Source organism: Hylaeus volcanicus, chromosome 3 (genome assembly GCF_026283585.1).
Source record: "Hylaeus volcanicus isolate JK05 chromosome 3, UHH_iyHylVolc1.0_haploid, whole genome shotgun sequence".
Taxonomy (NCBI): Eukaryota; Metazoa; Arthropoda; class Insecta; order Hymenoptera; family Colletidae; genus Hylaeus; species Hylaeus volcanicus.
The window spans coordinates 12,175,067-12,192,650 of record NC_071978.1 but is presented as its reverse complement, the minus strand read 5'-3'; the positions used below and the strand labels follow the sequence as shown (position 1 = coordinate 12,192,650).

At 42.8% G+C, this 17,584-nt stretch overlaps 1 protein-coding gene across 6 annotated transcripts in view; it reads left to right on the top strand.

Annotated features, from left to right (window-relative positions):
* Positions 1–17,584, top strand: part of LOC128874013 (trichohyalin) — a 96,992-nt gene that overhangs the window by 24,471 nt on the left and 54,937 nt on the right. The window contains exons 2-4 of one of the 6 annotated variants that reach the window (XM_054118221.1): positions 8,921–9,070; positions 12,948–13,044; positions 15,199–15,326. In XM_054118221.1, coding sequence (XP_053974196.1) covers positions 8,921–9,070; positions 12,948–13,044; positions 15,199–15,326 — 375 coding nt within the window. Of the gene's footprint in view, positions 1–8,920; positions 9,071–12,947; positions 13,045–15,198; positions 15,327–17,584 lie in introns of those variants that run through there. The other 5 variants (XM_054118222.1, XM_054118224.1, XM_054118223.1 and 2 more) reach the window with 5 other exon arrangements.

Here is a 17,584-nt window from a genome sequence, read left to right as displayed (position 1 = left end):
TAAAGAGCGTATTATTCGAAAGGAGAGTCGTGCAAGAACCAAAGGCTAACGATATAAAGGTTTAATTGGATTTCAAACTTGCTGCCTCACGTTCGATGTTACGCGATCTCAATTTTCTTCGCTGCACAGTAAAATTTTATTATCTCTCTGGTAAGGAACAGGTTTCATGGCTGAGCCACGAACGAAACGCTAATGGCCCCGCGCAATAATTACGGAAACACTATTTACTCCATGAATTTTTAGCGTTCGGAGTAACCGAGTTCGCCGAACAAAAGCGTAGAAAACGCATTAGTCCAGCGATATTTAAACTCCTCCCTCCATTCTCGTTACTTAAACTCCTTGTTTAATCCGAGAACAAATGCCTGGTCGGCTGATTAAGATTAGTTTGCGAAAGGCAACGCTAGCTTAATTTAATTTATTCTCATTGTTCGCTCGGCTACTACCTTTTACTGCTGTAATTAATACTCGCATTTTGCTAATTTTAATATTGTCCTGGGGAGAATTGAACATCGTCGCAACATTTACTCTCAACTCCAACGAACAACTAAAACAGGTCCATGAACTTTCATCACTGGCCTAACACATTGGTCGCCACGTCACCCAGAAATGGCTGACAGGATTTTCATTAAGGAACTAAAAAATTCATTTCTGGATAGGATTCGTGAACGTGGCGAGATGAAGAAATTAAATACTACGACAAATGAGCCGTTCACTGCACCAATCGATTCCACTCTACTTATTGAAAAATCTTCAATTTAAGTGTCTAAGCACTTAACATCATTGAACGATACAACTTGAATAATAAATAACTTATTTCAGAGGGCATTTAATCGATCTGTGCAATGAACGGCTCGAATGTCGAATTATCTACTTTTTCGTTAGTCTCAAGACGAAATTTTAATCGTTGAAGAAATCTTCACGAGTTTTAATCTAGCAATCAATGTGTAAATGGCAACCCTTCAACGTCGTTTATTCCGAAATTTTTATTGGGCGGTTCAACGAACTAGTCGACGCGGTGTCTCTAAAATTAATTAGCCCTCAGACGCGAGGGCTCGTTAGGAACCGAAGCAAAAGTGAGGCGAAGACAATCGTCGAAAGTGGACGACGTCTGGCGCCACGTTTCGTGGCACACTTCGCGCGATTGTGCCCCACGATGAGCGTGCCCTTAATTGGTTCGACTCCCCCGCGGTTCAGAGGTCCACCCTGGACACAGGAAGTGTTTCGTTGTTCCGTCTCGTTCGGTCTAATGGTCAAGGGAATCGACTTTGGTACACGTTTAGACCGAGACGGATTTCAGGATACTCGGACGACAAAAGCAGTCGCGGTCGGTCGATAACAGCACCGTTGACTTCGACAAAGAGGGGGTCGTAGGGGGTAGGGGGCGACGGGTTACAGAGAGGAGGCGGACACTTTGATGGAAAACTTTTTACGACGAAACGGGCCACGATCGTCTATGTCAGTGCTTCTCAAACTTCAACCTCCTCGGTGATGAACGATTGGCGGTTTCCCTCGGAAGACGATTCGAATTCGTATTTTTTAATATTGTTTTCCTAGAGACACGGACCTGTGTTGTAAGAATTCTTGGCAAATTTGAGTAGTACCTACACTCTAATTAAATTATAATAAAGCTCTGATCTCCCTACTATCGTAGATTTCTCGTGCTCCTAATTCGAAATCTCCTTTTCAATCAAATTAAAGTACACAGGTTGCCTGTATTTCCTACTTCAAACGTGGTTTTCTTTCTTATGGAAGGATCTACATCAATGTACTTCGAGTATTCAGGGGTCCAGGGCCCCAGTTTGAGAGACGCTGATCCGAGGCTCACCTCGCTGGATCGTTAAAAGCCCCCGTTAGAAGACTCTCAGAAAGTTCGTAACTCGAAACCCCTTCTGCGATCTCCCACCGTCCTCTCTGGCGTTCGATTTTTATGAATGGCTATCAGTTTCTCTCGCCACCTTTCGTCCCCTCACGCTGCACTTTGCGCCACCATTTCCTTCGAGATCCCTTGGCGAAGCAATCTTCCTGCGAGATCCTTGTTTCGCCTCTCGTAATGTATGTCGTTGCTGAGTGTTACCGATTGGCCGAGACGAGTGTCAGATTTCGAAAGATGTATAAAAATTCCCACTAGGGAGACGATTAATCATAAGAATTCTATCTTTTCTTGAATTGCATTGCAATCAATATTTCAGGTATAAAATGCCATTTTTAAGGATACATACACAGAGAATTCAGAGTAACATCGTCATTTTTAACCGACTTCGAAAAGGAGGTTGCTCAATTCGACATGTGTATATATGTATACATATATTGGGCTGTCTGGAATGTCCATGCCGGTTTTTAGTAGGCGGTACAGGTCTGAATATATCGGAATGGCTGAAAACAAATAATATGTGTACATTCCTTAAGAGGTGGAAAGATTGTGGAACAAAATGGTACATATGTATATAATTCAATAAATATAAATCAAAATTCAAATATGCCTTGGATTTTTTCTTAAAAATAGGCGTGAACTTTCCGTACAACCCAATATATTTTTTTTTACGATGGTTCCGTGAAACTTGACTTACTTTTGACACGGACCAATTATTTTTGTAGATCCTACCACCATTTCATTATCAAAAATCAATAACGGAGCAATCAGTTCTTTCATTAATTCTTTCATAAATTTTTCCTTACTCTATATTTGTCCACTTCGTGTCTGAAGATGAGCTCCCTCATCCCTCATCCCTCATCGCCAAATATTAATCAGAGCTGCGCTCACCCTTGAAGAAGGAAGTTCAGGTCGCCGCCCAGACGAACTTCCGTTCGCCCTCGAGAATTCACGAGCGCGCTGCTTGCAGACCCGCGCAAACCCCAATATTACAACGCAAACGTAGAAACCAGTCTCTGGTTTCTTGGGGTCGTCATACCTCGCTGATCGATCTCCCAAGCTAGAACCCAGGTCTGCCAGGCGGGGTCTGGCGTAAAGGCGGTCTCCTCTGGCACGAAATGTGCTGGTCGTTTCGCTCCTAACGTGGTTATCTCGGACGTTACGCGATCTTCTATCATCGTGAGACGACTTAAGGTGCGAGGAAAGCCACTGAAACGTCGAATCATTCTGCCAGGGAACGACCAGATCCACGGCTTTTACGAGTTTCGTTTCCCGAACAGAGCATCCATTACGAAAAACTACCGTTGGCGTTTGGGGAAGATTCAGAATTGATCCGAAGCGATGCCGACGTATTTATAGACGTATAGACTCATTAAGAAAGTAAACGAGGGAATGAAAATAGCGCGTTTAACACGTTGATCGCAAAAAATGGATGACAGGACTTTTCGTTGAGGAAATAAACAAATTAAATCCATAGGTGAGGCGATAGTAAAAATAAATTTAGATAGGATTCGTGAATTTAGCGAGGTTAAAAAATTAATTACTACAACTAATGTTAAGTTAATCGGTCTTTAATAGTTTCGAAACAAAATATTAATTTTGTAGAATATTTTAGCTTGGCAGCCAACGTGTTAAAGCATTATTAAAGCATATTTATCGTTAGATAAATACAGAATTATCTAAACACATAGTAAGGATACATGACAAAGTATATTAAGACTGGTCGCTGTTGATTCTATTATAATCTGGGAAAAAAAAGACTCGAGAAGAGTTTTCCAGCGTGCAACAACCGACTCGCGGAGAATCGATAACGTCAAACGCGAAGGACAACGCGAAACGTAAAACTGCAACGCCAATTCCGCGGATGCAAATTCCCCTGGCCTAATTCTCGCGATTTTCTCTGACCTCATTCCAGCGGCGCATGTAGGCCAGCGTCCCATTTAAACGAAGCGCCGTATTATAATACTGATACCAGCATTAGGAGGCATTTATTTCAATTACGACCACTCGAGATGCTTCATCTTAGTTCTTATCTCCTCCCTTTGTGCATGGAGAATGAAACTATGGTAGGGGAATCGCGACGATACATTTCCATACGTTTCGACCTAATTATTCATGTCAGAAAGAACAGTTCTCTCTAGAATCGCCAGATCACAGTTTTATTTTTGGTTCTCGAGAAATTTTAGAAATTTACATCACGCGCACCTCGCAAAATTCTTATCGCGTTCTACGAAGGCATAAACAGAGCGTTTACGACACGTGCGCGACAATGCACGGCGCATATCTAATTCGATGGTGTGCGCAGCTGGTGGGTACACGAAAAATAAATATATTAAAAGGCATGCACGAACGCTAGGGACCCGGAAGAGGTCGATGTATCGTGCAACGACCCTAGAAAAAACAAAGAATGGCTGTGCAGCTTTGTTGTTCGGTAAAAGCACGCCACGGTTTGCGACCTATTTCACGTATTCTTGGAAACTCGTTATCGTTGCATTATAAATACCAAAACTAGTCTCGAAGTCGTACCTCGGTGAAGGCTCTCGATGGCTGTACAAGTTAATGCTTACGTTCTTCGGAGTCGTTCGAAGAATAATCAACGGTGCAGGCACTGAAATCACCGATCAGCTTTCCTTGAAAAGCGTGCACGTGCAATGCTTTGCGTCATCATCGCCCTCAGGGGGTTGGTAGAGGGGGAGTGTCGCTTACAGGGTGTCGCGTGTTCTGGTTTCGAAACGATTAGCCTTCGATTAACCCCCGACGCGGAACCCGATCTCGGGGTTTGCGATTGGTATCGTCCATCGACACACTTACGCGGATCGAGCACGAAAGGACGGGGAAAGATGGAAGATGGAGGGTTTAAAGTTTAAACGAAGCCCCTCTTAAGACGAGATCCTATTAACGATCGCGTAAACCCTATCTCGCGGCGTTTCTCCTTACACGGGGGCCGAGTAACCCTATCGTGAAAACAACAACCGTGCCCTGTCCGAGGTAATGAACGACGACGACCTGACAAAACGATTCTTCGTTCATGATGGACCGCGTTGATGACGGAGACGTCGTCAGCAAGGGTTGCTTTTCAAACGAAATGGTGGCAAGATCGCGTGCCATTTATTTCTCTATTGCTACAACACCCTGTAAATAATTATAGGGCCAGAGTAACTTTAAATTCTTGATAACCCTGTTAAAATAAAAATATAATGAACATAATACGCATAATAAGTTTTTGGGTTCGTTAACCCTCATTTTACCATAAGAGATTCTCCTAAAGAGATTTTAGATAAAACGTTCCACAGCTTTTAAGGCTGAACACGATTACGATTGAACGTGGCATAGTACTCGCGATAGTTCACAGGAGCTTCGTGGAAGGAGGCATAAGTGAATGAAAGCGACCGTTTCCTAAATTAAAACGCTTCTCGTTGGGGAAACCTTGTTATGAACTTACCGACGCAAACAACCGAACCGCGAAGAACAATGAGCAGACCGTAATAAAATGTTAAACTCTGTTTCCCTACCGTAACGCGCTCCGTTTTAATAATAAACTAGCCCCAACTTGTACACACCGAGGTCTAAACCTACTTTCTCTTAACTGATCCACTTAATCGGACAGCGAGGTATCGAAGTGGTTCAAACTTTACTATAGACAGACTCGAATAAATGCTATAAAAAAGAGTTCAAGACTTAGTATCTATTAGGTTGTCCCCAAAGTTTCTTTCGTGAGTTGCATTCAATTATTTTCTGTGGCAGTGTTTATATAAATAGACAATCTAATCTCTTAGACATTGCTGCTGTAACAGTAATGGAGTGAAATGAATTGTACACAATTTTGTAATGTAATATAAAACATAAAATATTGTGTATGTATTAATTATTAATAAAACGAAAGAAACTTTTGGGACAACCTAATATTATTATTATTTTCATTTAGGTTCCTGGGTAGTTCTGACTCCTGCAAAGTTTTTCTGACATTGGACGAGTGTAGAATCGACGATGAACGAATCGTTGTTTACCATAACGCGATCAGGACTTCGATGGGGATGGTTTAACCCTTTATAGGTCACTGGTACTCGTTACCATTAAGGAAGTGACGGGAATTTTGTATAAAGGGTTGAAAGGATCGCGACGGAATCGCATAAATCGATGGATTTTAAACCCGTGGCATCGATTGGCCCAGTGCGAGGGAAGTAGGCTACCAGCGAACAGGGGAATTCGGCCATGGCTTCTCGTGGGGTGATTTCGTTATGGGGGTAACTGACGTCACTGGCTTGGTGGGGGTTCGTTCGGCCACATCCCCTGGCGCGTAGCAGTGCGACGCTGCTTCCTTGTACGTGAAATCAGGTCGATCGTCGCTATCGAACGCCTCCACTTCCGGTGGGACGTCGTCCCACCGAATATCGTGGCCTTTAGACCACGTTGGCTCGTAAACGCACCTTCACGCGGAAATTAATCAAATTTAGAGTAAAAATAACATTTAATGGGCTCTAACACCAATTGGCAACGATATTTCTGCCGTTCACTGACAAATCGATTAACTCCACTTTTTGAAAAATCGTCAAAGCACTTGGTATAGTCATAACTTTGTATATTTCATCGGATTTCTCAACATTTCGTTCTATGGAGTTAATCGATTTGTGCAATGAACGACTCATTTATCAACCAAATTTAATGATATTCGTTCCATTCATTGCTTGCACACGTCCCGACATTGTTTCGATACATATCTCACAGTTTTCGTTTATGTAAGAATTTTAAATCACTTTGTATTTTTATAAATCATATAAGTCATTGCCAAACTGTGCGCATTTACGTATGCTGGACGATTGGTATGTAAAATATCAACCAAGTATATTTATTACACCACTTCTTTAAACAGTGTGTTTCAAACTTATCTGTCTACGTGAAGAAAACACATATCCGCCCTCTCACCGTTTCAAAAAGTCATATCTTACGTACAAAGAAATCTGAATGGTATCTGTACATCTGTGTTCTGTGTTCTTTTAACACTTCTCTGCACTCTCTGTCTCTGCACTTTATAACTGTATATTTACGCAAGCATCGAGAGCATGTTCGTTTCATTACTCGCGAAGGAACCACGGCTACAGTTTCTCGAAGAGATTAAGCAGATCGCTGCCGACCGTAAGCTCGATGGGAAACGCAGTGTAAGAAAGATTCGCGAAAGAGATATCAAGCTAACTCCTTCTTTCATCCGAAGCGCGCCTCAAAACATTCCCGTTATAATCATACGGCCTGCAGGGGCACGGGAAATTTTTTTTCGTCGGTCTCTCCTTTGTCTAACTAACGTACCATTTACACATGTGCTCGCGGACCCTTGCGGCATCGTCATTAACGACGCCTAACGAGCTGGACCAAGACTCTGGAACAATATCCTCGTGTACACTCTGTATTGTGTGACACCGTGTACAGAAGATACGAGAGTTGCAAGATAGGAAAAGAATGATGACGTCCATGCTACGCAAAAAAAAGAAAAATATAGAAACATGGAAAATAGGAAAAATATGACACCTTCGTCATTGTAATAAGTCACTCTCTGAGATATAAAGCAGGAAGGAGATTTTGGGCACATGTGGACACACGTAGCTCCTTCGTAATGTGGAGTAAGGAAAGAAAAACTAGAGGAACGTTTCTTGAGAAGATTATCTATTCAACGAAAAAAAATAGAAAAGACACTTTTTGAGACATAAAACAAGAGGGAGATTTTAAGCATATGTGGGCACATGTGGGCACATGTATGCACGCGTTCTGAACGTGGATTAACAACGTGGATTAAGAAATGAAAATATAAAGAAACGTTCTGAGGGGAAATTACAACGAGCACAAGAGAACAAGCAGAGTGGAAAATTAGTAGCATAAAGGCCACCTCGTAGTAAAAGATAAAATAATATAAAGTACACCACAGTGGCTACAAGGGAAGTTGCTCGAGTGGAACTAGTGACATTAAAGGAAGGAGGAGAAAGTATGATAAAAGGTGCTCGTCGAGATAAAGTTGAGGAAGCAACGAAACTGGGAAGAAATATCTTAGGAGGACCGTGTTAAAGAAAAGAAGGAAACCATGTGGGGTGGGGAGAGGAAAAGCTTTCCAAAGTCGCGAATCCGAATGGAGCACGTACCGCGATCGAACTTCCGTAGAAATATTGACTTTGCCCACCTGGAAAGGTTTCGTATGCTGTTACCTAGAATATGGCGCGGTGCGCACCCTGAAAAGCTCTTTTCCAGACACCAAATCGTCTTCCACCGGGTAATCGGGCGATTTTCTCCGTTTTAGCCCGCTACCTTTGTTGCTGGCAATCTTATTTCGCCCCTTGCTATTCTACCGAGTAAACAGAGCGAATTTATGCCGGGTGCATCGTAAAGTCTAATACAATCGAGTTCTGGGAGCGAGAATAAGCCAGCTTTCGAGAGCAACTTTTTCCAGACGACTCCTTCCTTTATACCATTATTCGCAACTACATTCCACGCGGCGCGGCAAAGACATTATCGTCATTAAACTAAATCATGTATGGCTACGCGGCTTCCGTTTATTAACTGCGAGCGAAACATATTGGCTTACGCTTGAATTGCTTCGCAATCATTAGTTTCCGTTGGAATGATTCGACATAAAGCAACTCATTACAGTTATGACTAACAAATTATTCGATTACTGCAACATTTTCGGGATAGAATTTTCTGTACAATGAGTGGAAACGTTCCTGTAATCGGAACAGTTGCTATTTTGGGGGAATTTAGCTAGCAATTTCGACATTTTCGTTGGAGAGGGGGGCAGAGACACGCGTATCGATTCAAAGTGCTCGAAACAGCAGAAACAAGCGGTCATTTTGACGGACGTATTTAGGTTTCGCGCAAAGCTACGAGCTTTTCCCTGACGCTGGCTTTCTATCGATCCGCTTATCAGTTTCATGCTTGAAGTAGTCTAACACGGCTCGAGTGTGCAATTATTTCCGCGAAAATGTATTTTTAAGGGTAACGAGTCTACGGGACATTAGCATTTTATGTATTTCTTTTTTTTTAATAGTGAATCTCATTCGTTTCTTTCAGAAACAAAGCATGATGGTGCGACAACTGGAAGAGGAGCTCAGAATGAGGATGCGGGGGCCGAGCGTCGAGATACAACAGCAAATGGAAGTTTTGTATAACGAGAACGAGCATCTGACGCGAGAGATCGCCATACTTCGCGACACGATAAAGGTAAGCGGCTTATTTAAATTTTTCAAGCGCGGATCTCGCGTCTTGCGGGATTTGGAGGAAGTATTCTTCGCGCTTATCCGGCTATCTTTCGTGTAAATGCAACCAGCAACCAGCTATTGCGCAGGAATGGCGCCTGTTTTATTTGGTGTTTGAATAATGCCCGTATAAAGCAGTCTCAAGAATACCGATGCGGAGGTGAATAACTTTTGATACGTAAGTTCGATTTTTATACGCTTCCATGCTTAAATAATCATTCACATTAGCTGTCAATTTCGCGTAAAATCATACGAGGCTTCCATTATCGAGTAAAACATTCTCGAATCATCTACTTTAGAGCACTCGAAGAAGGCATTATAGCTGCTGCAAGACGTCTCTTACGCTCTCGTAGATATCAGTGACGCAATAGATCGCAAGATTTCCCTACGCGAGCAGCCATTACGTTTGATCTATCAATTTACTCGAATCGCATTTTAATTACTATTTCCCTCCCCGTGTTATCTGAAAATCCTTCGTTTCAATGCCGAGAAATTGATCGCGAACGTGCGAGCCCGTGGAGAATAATGGATTTCGCGCGAAGAATGGAGCATCGTTGGCTTTCGTTCAGATTGGAATTCGCTGGAAGAATGGCGTTCACCGGGAGGATCATTATAATCGCGAATAACGGGGATAAAACGCACGAAACGGCGGTAAAAGCGAAGGATCCGGGGTCGAGCCGTGAATTCGAGAACCCCGATCCTCCTTTTCTTTGTATAACCTCGTTCTGTGGCCGCTGAGTTCTATATTTGTTGAGAATTCTCTCCTCCAAAATAATGGTGTAATCGAGTACCAGGCTCGTGTTTAATTATTTTAACTAAACGATACGACTTCACGTTCCAACGAAATGTTGGACGTACAATCGATCTATAATAGTTAAAAAAACAGATATAATAAAGTTGAGGAAATGAAGAGAATTCTGAAATAAAGCTGAAGAAAGAAAGAAATTAGGAGGATACAAAGAAACACATGTGTTAATACTGGATGTACAATCAATCTATAACAGTTAAAGAAAAACAGAGATAATAAAGTTGAGGAAATTAGGAAAATGCAGAAATAAAGCTGAAGAAAGAATGTGTGTCAATCCGTGCACATACCAAGCTCAGAAATAGTATCCAGCTCGTTTCAACGGAAGTAACGTTCTTGAACTTTCAATTCTTGCAGCTATACTCCTGCAATTAGCGAGACACATACAAAAGGCCTGCACTCACAGGGGTGTCGCTTTACAAAAACACTCGAGTCAGATTCTCTGTCATCATTCCCATCATGTGGATCTTCGCTTCTTCGAGGAATGCTTTGACAGGAAGTTTGCCTGTTGGATGGTCCGATTTAACCTTTAAACATGGTTCTGAAAAATAATTAAATCCCCAGCACGAATTACCGTGCTCTGAAGAGGTTGCCCACGCGCCAACGCGCATTCTGCGTCCGAAAGAAGAATTTCGAGCGTGACTGATTAACAAGGCGAGTGTGTAAATCGAGGGACGACGGGGGTATTCGCCTTAATCAACGTTTTGACAGAGAACAAGCGATTTAGCGGGCGATTCGCTCGACTAATCCCTCGGGTGCGGTTTGACGGGCGCTCAGGAAACGCGCAGGAGTCCCGAAACCGAAATAGACAAGAGGTTTAGGTCTTGTTCGAGGTAAACGACCGATTGTCTGCCAACGGTTCGCGATGCTTCCGGAAATCTTGGCAACGGGTATCAGCTACCCGCAATAACTCCGTTAAGTCTGCCACCAGTGGCGCTCAAAGCGATCCCTGCACCCTGGATAACGCTGGATCAATAAACGACGGAACAGCCGCCGTCTTGTTCGCGGGCGAAATTAGATCACGAACAACGAGACGCCTCTTCGACTTTTTTACGAAACGTCCACTCCGGCGGTCCACACTCCTTGGAAAGATTGTTGTATTCTTCGTGTGAAAGTGGTTGGTACTGGTCTTTTTAGGAGGGAAATGTATTATATGGTTAGCGAATAATCTAACAAGTTTGAGCGAATTTCTCTGAAAGTAGAAATTAGCAAATAATTAACCAAGTTACCTAGATTGGCTAGCAGCTTACCCAATAATCAGAGAATCATGGATACAACTGACTTTACGAGAGATAACCATCCTCGACTACTTCCTCTAATCGAGGCTCCATCAGCACAGAAATTAACCACGATTCCCTTCTGGTCTGTTCATCCCACGCACGAAATGGTCGAGAGCGCGATGGACGCCGATTCATCCTTAAAATAAAGTCATTTACCCTTCGGGGAGTAAGCCAGCTGCGAAAGGGACTGATCGAACGCAGACCAGCCAATCTTATCGCGGTGGTCTATCGATCGCGGCGCTCGCTCCAAAAATACCTACGCCACGGACACGAATGGGTCGAAAGTTCAAGAACCCCTTTTCTAAATCCGCCATTCGGCGGGCAACGATCGGAAATTTTGCAGAACAAGTTGACACCGACGTCCACGGCCAAGTCGCGCGGACAGGTCAAACGTGCAACGCACTGGGAGCAACTGGTCGCCTTTGGCCACTCGCCAAATTATGCAGTCGCTTTCTGGCTACGTTCCCCGCAGCCTTTATTATCAAATTCAGCGATCGTGGCCTGGGTCCATCGGCAACGGCCAGCGTTTCCTCGCGTGACGAGCCACCGTCTCGTTCGTGTCTCTAATCCGACCATCGAGGGGGTGTTTTTCTGGAAACGTTGGCCAAAAGTCGATTGAGAACATTTTCTCCAACTATAGAGTTTTGGTTCCGATCCTTTTCATGTTGACGTCCTACGTGACCTCGCATGATATTTATGTGTGAAATTCTTGGAAAGAAATATTTAAAACCCTCTTTACTTAGTATGCCTCACCTGAAAATATTATAAAAATTCATATGTTAGCACGAGCACAAAAATATTTTCACCAATCCACACCTCATTCTTGTCTTGGAAGAATATTACAATTTTAATTATAATAATGCTTCCCATCACCACCAAACAGAAAACGTGACGAAATATCATAAAACCTCACAATTACAGCGTTCCTACGGTATGTCAGAAGACCAAACCCTACCTGAAGAGGTTCAAAGCACCCAGATTCAATTAAAGCTCGCATCGAACTACGATCACCTAACATTTACTTCGATTTTCCATGAATTAACGATACTTTTCGAGGAATAATTCCCTTTTGGCAAGGTTTATTAATACGTTCAAAGACGATTGTCTTTGTGATTTCACGAAGGACAGGGTAGAAGAGGGAAGGAAGGAGCTGGAGCGCGAATTGTTTCGCTGGAAAATGCTCGATTCGTGTTACGTTCGCTGGGAAGATAGTGCCGGTGCTTGACACCCGTGTAACGAATTTAGACCGCTCCTTTGACGACGGCAACGCAATTAGTACGGAATTAGACACCCGCTGGCCACCCCTTTACCTTTTATAACTAACACCGTCACAGGAAAAGCGTAGTCGTTCTCCCTCCCACGCAAACTATCCAGCGCCGTTCTCCGTTAACCCTCTTAATCCTTTCCGTTTTCCTCTCAATTTTCCACAAACACATTTCACACGACGAGTGAAATTGTTGCGTCGGCGAACAATTTCCCGCGGGATAAATAAAGGATGTTTATTCAACTCCGAGAACCTCTTCAGGAGTCCTCTACATCTCTAACACTGAAACTACCGAGCAAGATAATTGGACTTGAATTGAAAAATCTTCAAGTTTCACCGTTCCAAAAGTTACCCCTTTCTTTGGTATCTCAGTGGCGAGGGCAAATGGCCGCAGAAAGTGAGGTTTCTTTCCAATTATATAAACGGAACATTAATAAAAATTTTGCGAGTCTCCCTTTGCATGAATTAATTAGAAAGCGTCTTTTTGTTGCAGGAGCTGGAATTGAGAATAGAAACGCAGAAGCAGACGCTGCAAGCTCGCGATGAAAGCATCAAGAAGCTCCTCGAGATGCTCCAAAACAAGGGAATGGGTGAGGCATTCCGTTAAAATATTTCCTCCCTTACACAAACGCTGTCATTTTGTCAACGAACGTGTTCGTACTACATTTAACCGATTTTGTCAAAGCAGAGCTGAAGTGAACGGGAAATGTTTGTTGTTAACAATATTCAACGTAAGTTCATAGACGAGAGAACAATTGCGAAAAAATGAAACTGTAGCTTCAATTTTCAATATCGATTACATTTAGATTGCAGTTTTCACGACAGATTTTTAGGGCGATTCGATTATTAATAATTTTATTGAAAAAAGAACTCTTGGCAATAGTATCTATTAAATGTACTTTCATATTTTTACATCTACGACGGTTCTGAGATTAGTATCGAAGAAGTACTTTTGATTATGTTAACTAAACTTTAATTGTATTTCATTTCAGTTCTCTTTAAGTCATGATCATTGAAGTGTCTCATCCCTTAGCGACAGGACCTATCGTCCTGAATCGATTCTCCATCGAACTACGCTTCATTCTAGGAATATCGACTAGCAATCCCCCTGTACTATACGTAGTAAAATAGCAACAGAAAATGTTTGTTTCATTAGCAGCGTCATTCGACGAAGTTCAAACCAAGCAAATCCCAGAAATCATGATTAGTTTAGCACGCAACATCTTGACCATTACGATCCATCAATAACGAACGAATTAACGACGACAAAGGAAATCAATTTTTTATTTAATCAATCGAAGCACCGAAACGCACACTATTTTCTGGGTCACCCCAATACCACAAGCTGTCAGAGGTAAAATCGCCGAGTGCGGAAAGAGAGAAGCGTGAATTTTTCACCAAGAAATTTAATCGACGGGTCATTGAAGCGTCGTAGATTCATCGAAACGTTGAAATTCGCGATTAGGAACGAATTTTCGAGCATTTCGTTCCCTTCCCTCTGAAAGAGGACGTTTTTTCAGCGTCGAAACTCACCACCGTGGACCCCGAAGGTGAATTAATCTCCCCGGTTGAATCCAGTCGCCTCGACAAAACAAAACGCCCCTGGCACTCGGACCATCTCAGCCAGCTTAATTTGCATAAACGTGCGCGCACTTTGTCGAGACGCGCACAAAGTGGCCTCGGTCGTTTTTTTCACGCTAAGGGAAACGTTAATTTGGAACATCGCCGAAGACCGAATACAGAAATAAACAATTCTACGCGAATCTGTGGACGATGTTGCCTGACTTTACTTTACGAAGGCGAACCAATATGGCCGCGAAGCTTATTGTCCGACTTCTTTGATGTGATAGAGTTCCTATCTTTGTTTACTGCATTCTTACGAAACGGATTTTTAACTTTAGATGGATTCCCAGTGAAATACTAAGATTTCGGCAGCTAACTGCGACACTGAATCTAAATCTGGAGGTTAGTATTTAATCAATCGTTTACTTATTTAAAAAGAAGGATTCATAAAAGAGATCGCGAGGAAAAATTAATGAAAATCGACGCGACTGGAACAATCAGAGATTAATAAAATTCTGGTGGTGAGTTTTGCGCGGAGATATGGTCAAAATTTTCATGTAGCCAATGAAAGATAAAAATTCCAATTCGAATACAAGTTCATACGGACACCGGTCCAATAGACGTCGCAAACTGAATTGCTATACCTCGTTCGCACTCGTTATCCGTTCTTGGATGAGAATTTGTGCCCGTATCTCTGGTTTGGTACGAGTTTAAGCAGCGCTCCCCGCGTTCAGCTCGGCCGGCGTTCTCCATTTCCGCGAAATTGCACACAGCGAGACAGGAACTATTTCTCGGAGTAATAATCGTAAAGAGGATACATACGGAACGACGAGAAGCGGAACACGCTCGTGGTTTTCGTCGAATTTTCCCCGGTCCTCAGCAAAATTTTCGAGCGTAATATCGTGGCGGGTTCTTGTCTCGAAAACGTCCCTGAACACAATTGTAAATTACCTGACGAGGAGCGTCCCGCGACGACGACACGAAAACGGAAACAGTACAGCAGCCACGGAAGAGGCACGTATAAACGGTCGCTAAACAAAAAAAAAAAATAAATAAAAAAAGTCCCTTCTTCACGAATAGCACATTTCTGTAACTTCATCGAGCGAAAGCATCATTCTCCCCACTCGATCGAAATGGGACCGTGCGAGAAATAACATTGATATTGAAATCGTAAAACGCAGACAGAGACCGTCCGAAACTCTGGACACCGAGCAGACCCCCCAAGAGCTTCTCGTTGCTTTCTGCTGTTCCAGGAAAAGAGGAGGAAAGGATCATGTTCCAGCAGATGCAGTCGATGGCCCAGAAGCAGGTCCTTAAGCTATTTCTACCCATGTCGGCATATTCATAAACATATATACCTATATATATATATATATATATTATATATTATATATTATATATTATATATATATATATAAAATATATTATATATTATATATTATATATATATATATAAAATATATTATATATATATATATAAAAAGAAATATTATTGCTATTACTACTATTCTCAATCAATCAATCTATTTATCTATATATATATACGTATATCACTATCACTTGATCGACGATTGTGTCACGCTCATCAACGTATATGTACATACATCATGATATCGTTCGGCTGGGAGAGAACGGTACACGCATCTGTCTACAAGCGCACGCGCGTACAGAGATGCGCGTACACCCTAAGCGCGCGCATAAGCATATACCGGGATCAACATATATATATATAAATCTCTTTTTTTTCTCTCGATCGCTGCCCCCCCCTGCCCTCCGTACCGTTGTTGCGTAGTAGTTATTGCTTGCAAAGTAGAAGTGTTATTGCGCTGCCAGCGGCTTTCAGTCTCTTGTCCCGCGTCGTTTCACGCTTCAAGCCCCCTCTCCCTTGCGTGATCACGCCCGTGTAATCACACGCCATGGTGCGCGGCCGCAGAAAGGGAAAATACGTGTCGTCTTCGAGGGAAACGAGCCGTCGCTCTCGGAGGACGGTTTACTTCCTAACCGGGAGGACGCGTCGCGACGCCTCGTCGCGAGCTGACGTCTTCGAGATCGACTGATTTTTTAGAAATTTAAGAATCGGAGATATCGAAGGTGTCGAAGATATTTGGGGGTACATTAGGTAGGCAGGAAGGTGTTATGGTTGATACGGAGTATCGAAAGGGAGAAGTGTAGGAGCTTGGGGATGCGAGGATGCTAGGAAGTATAGTACTGGATCGTTGTAATGTAATAAAGCTTGAGAAGTCTAAAGCTTCGGATACGCGGAAATTCGGGAAAAGGCGCTGTTACGTGATGTGTGTATTGCCACGTTATGTAGTACTTCGTGAGCACTCCAAAGCGAAGTTGTTATGGTTCATACAGAGTATTGAAAGGGAGAAGTGTAGGAGCTTGAGGATGCTAGGAAATGTAGTACTGGATGGTTGTAATGTAATAAAGCTTGAGAAGTCTAAAGCTTCAGATACGCGGAAATTCGGGAATAGGCGGTGTTGCGTGATGTGTGTATTGCCATGTTATGTAGTACTTCGTAAGCACTCCGAAGCTCTGATACTTCTCACTTAGTCGATTAGGTTGTCCCAAATCTTTTTTTCGTGACTTGCACTCATTTATTTTGTGTGGCCGTGTTTATATAAATAGACAACCTAATTTCTTAGATGTTAATGTCGTAACAGTAACAGAATAAATGAATCGTACGCGATTCAGTGATGTAACATTAGATATAAAATATTGCGTACGTATTACTTATTAATGAAATGAAAGAAAGTTTTTGGACAACTTACCTACTATATTTAGTACTAACTAGAATTGCTCGATATCGGTATCTGAACGAAAACGTGGTACTCTGCGCGAAAGATGTAACCCTTCGAAATCCTAGTTACCGATCTCGATGACGTCGCTTGCGGACGAGGCTCGCGAGGGTCCCCAGGCCGCGAACGCACGAATTCTCGCACGAGCAAATGTTCTTTTGGGGTCAGTTCCTTCCCCGAGAAAGCGACAAAACACGGACACACGTACAAGGTACGGTATATACTTGAGAAGACTCGCACGAGCTGCGATCCGGCACCGTTTGTGTAACGTACCCTCTCGCGATCTCCTCTCTCGTGAACGTCGGCGATTCTCCCAATTTCGTCCCTCCTCAAGGGGGAACAATCGTTCGAGACAATCGGCAACCTGCCACCCCCTCAACCCTCGGGTATTCCAGGCCCGCGACGCCACGGGTTCTGCGGAAAGAGTCACGTTCAAACACGAACAACACACGATCAGAGTTATACAGACAGACACATGTGCACACTGACACCGTCCTGTTTGTTATGCTGGGTGACTGCTCGAAAATTTCACTATTGACAGTCGTTGTCCGAGGGCAAAAGTCTCTGGCGCGCCAGGAATGGGCAAAATTTTATTTGGAAGTGTACGGAAAAATGTTTTGCATTCGCGGGAAGTACTTATTCGTAGAGGAAATCAGGTGTTTAAAGTTCCATTTAGTGATTCAGACATTTAGTGTTTATCAAAGAAGATTGTCTAAATGAAATGACAGGCTTGATGTTTCCAAATAAAGTCATTATAGATACATAC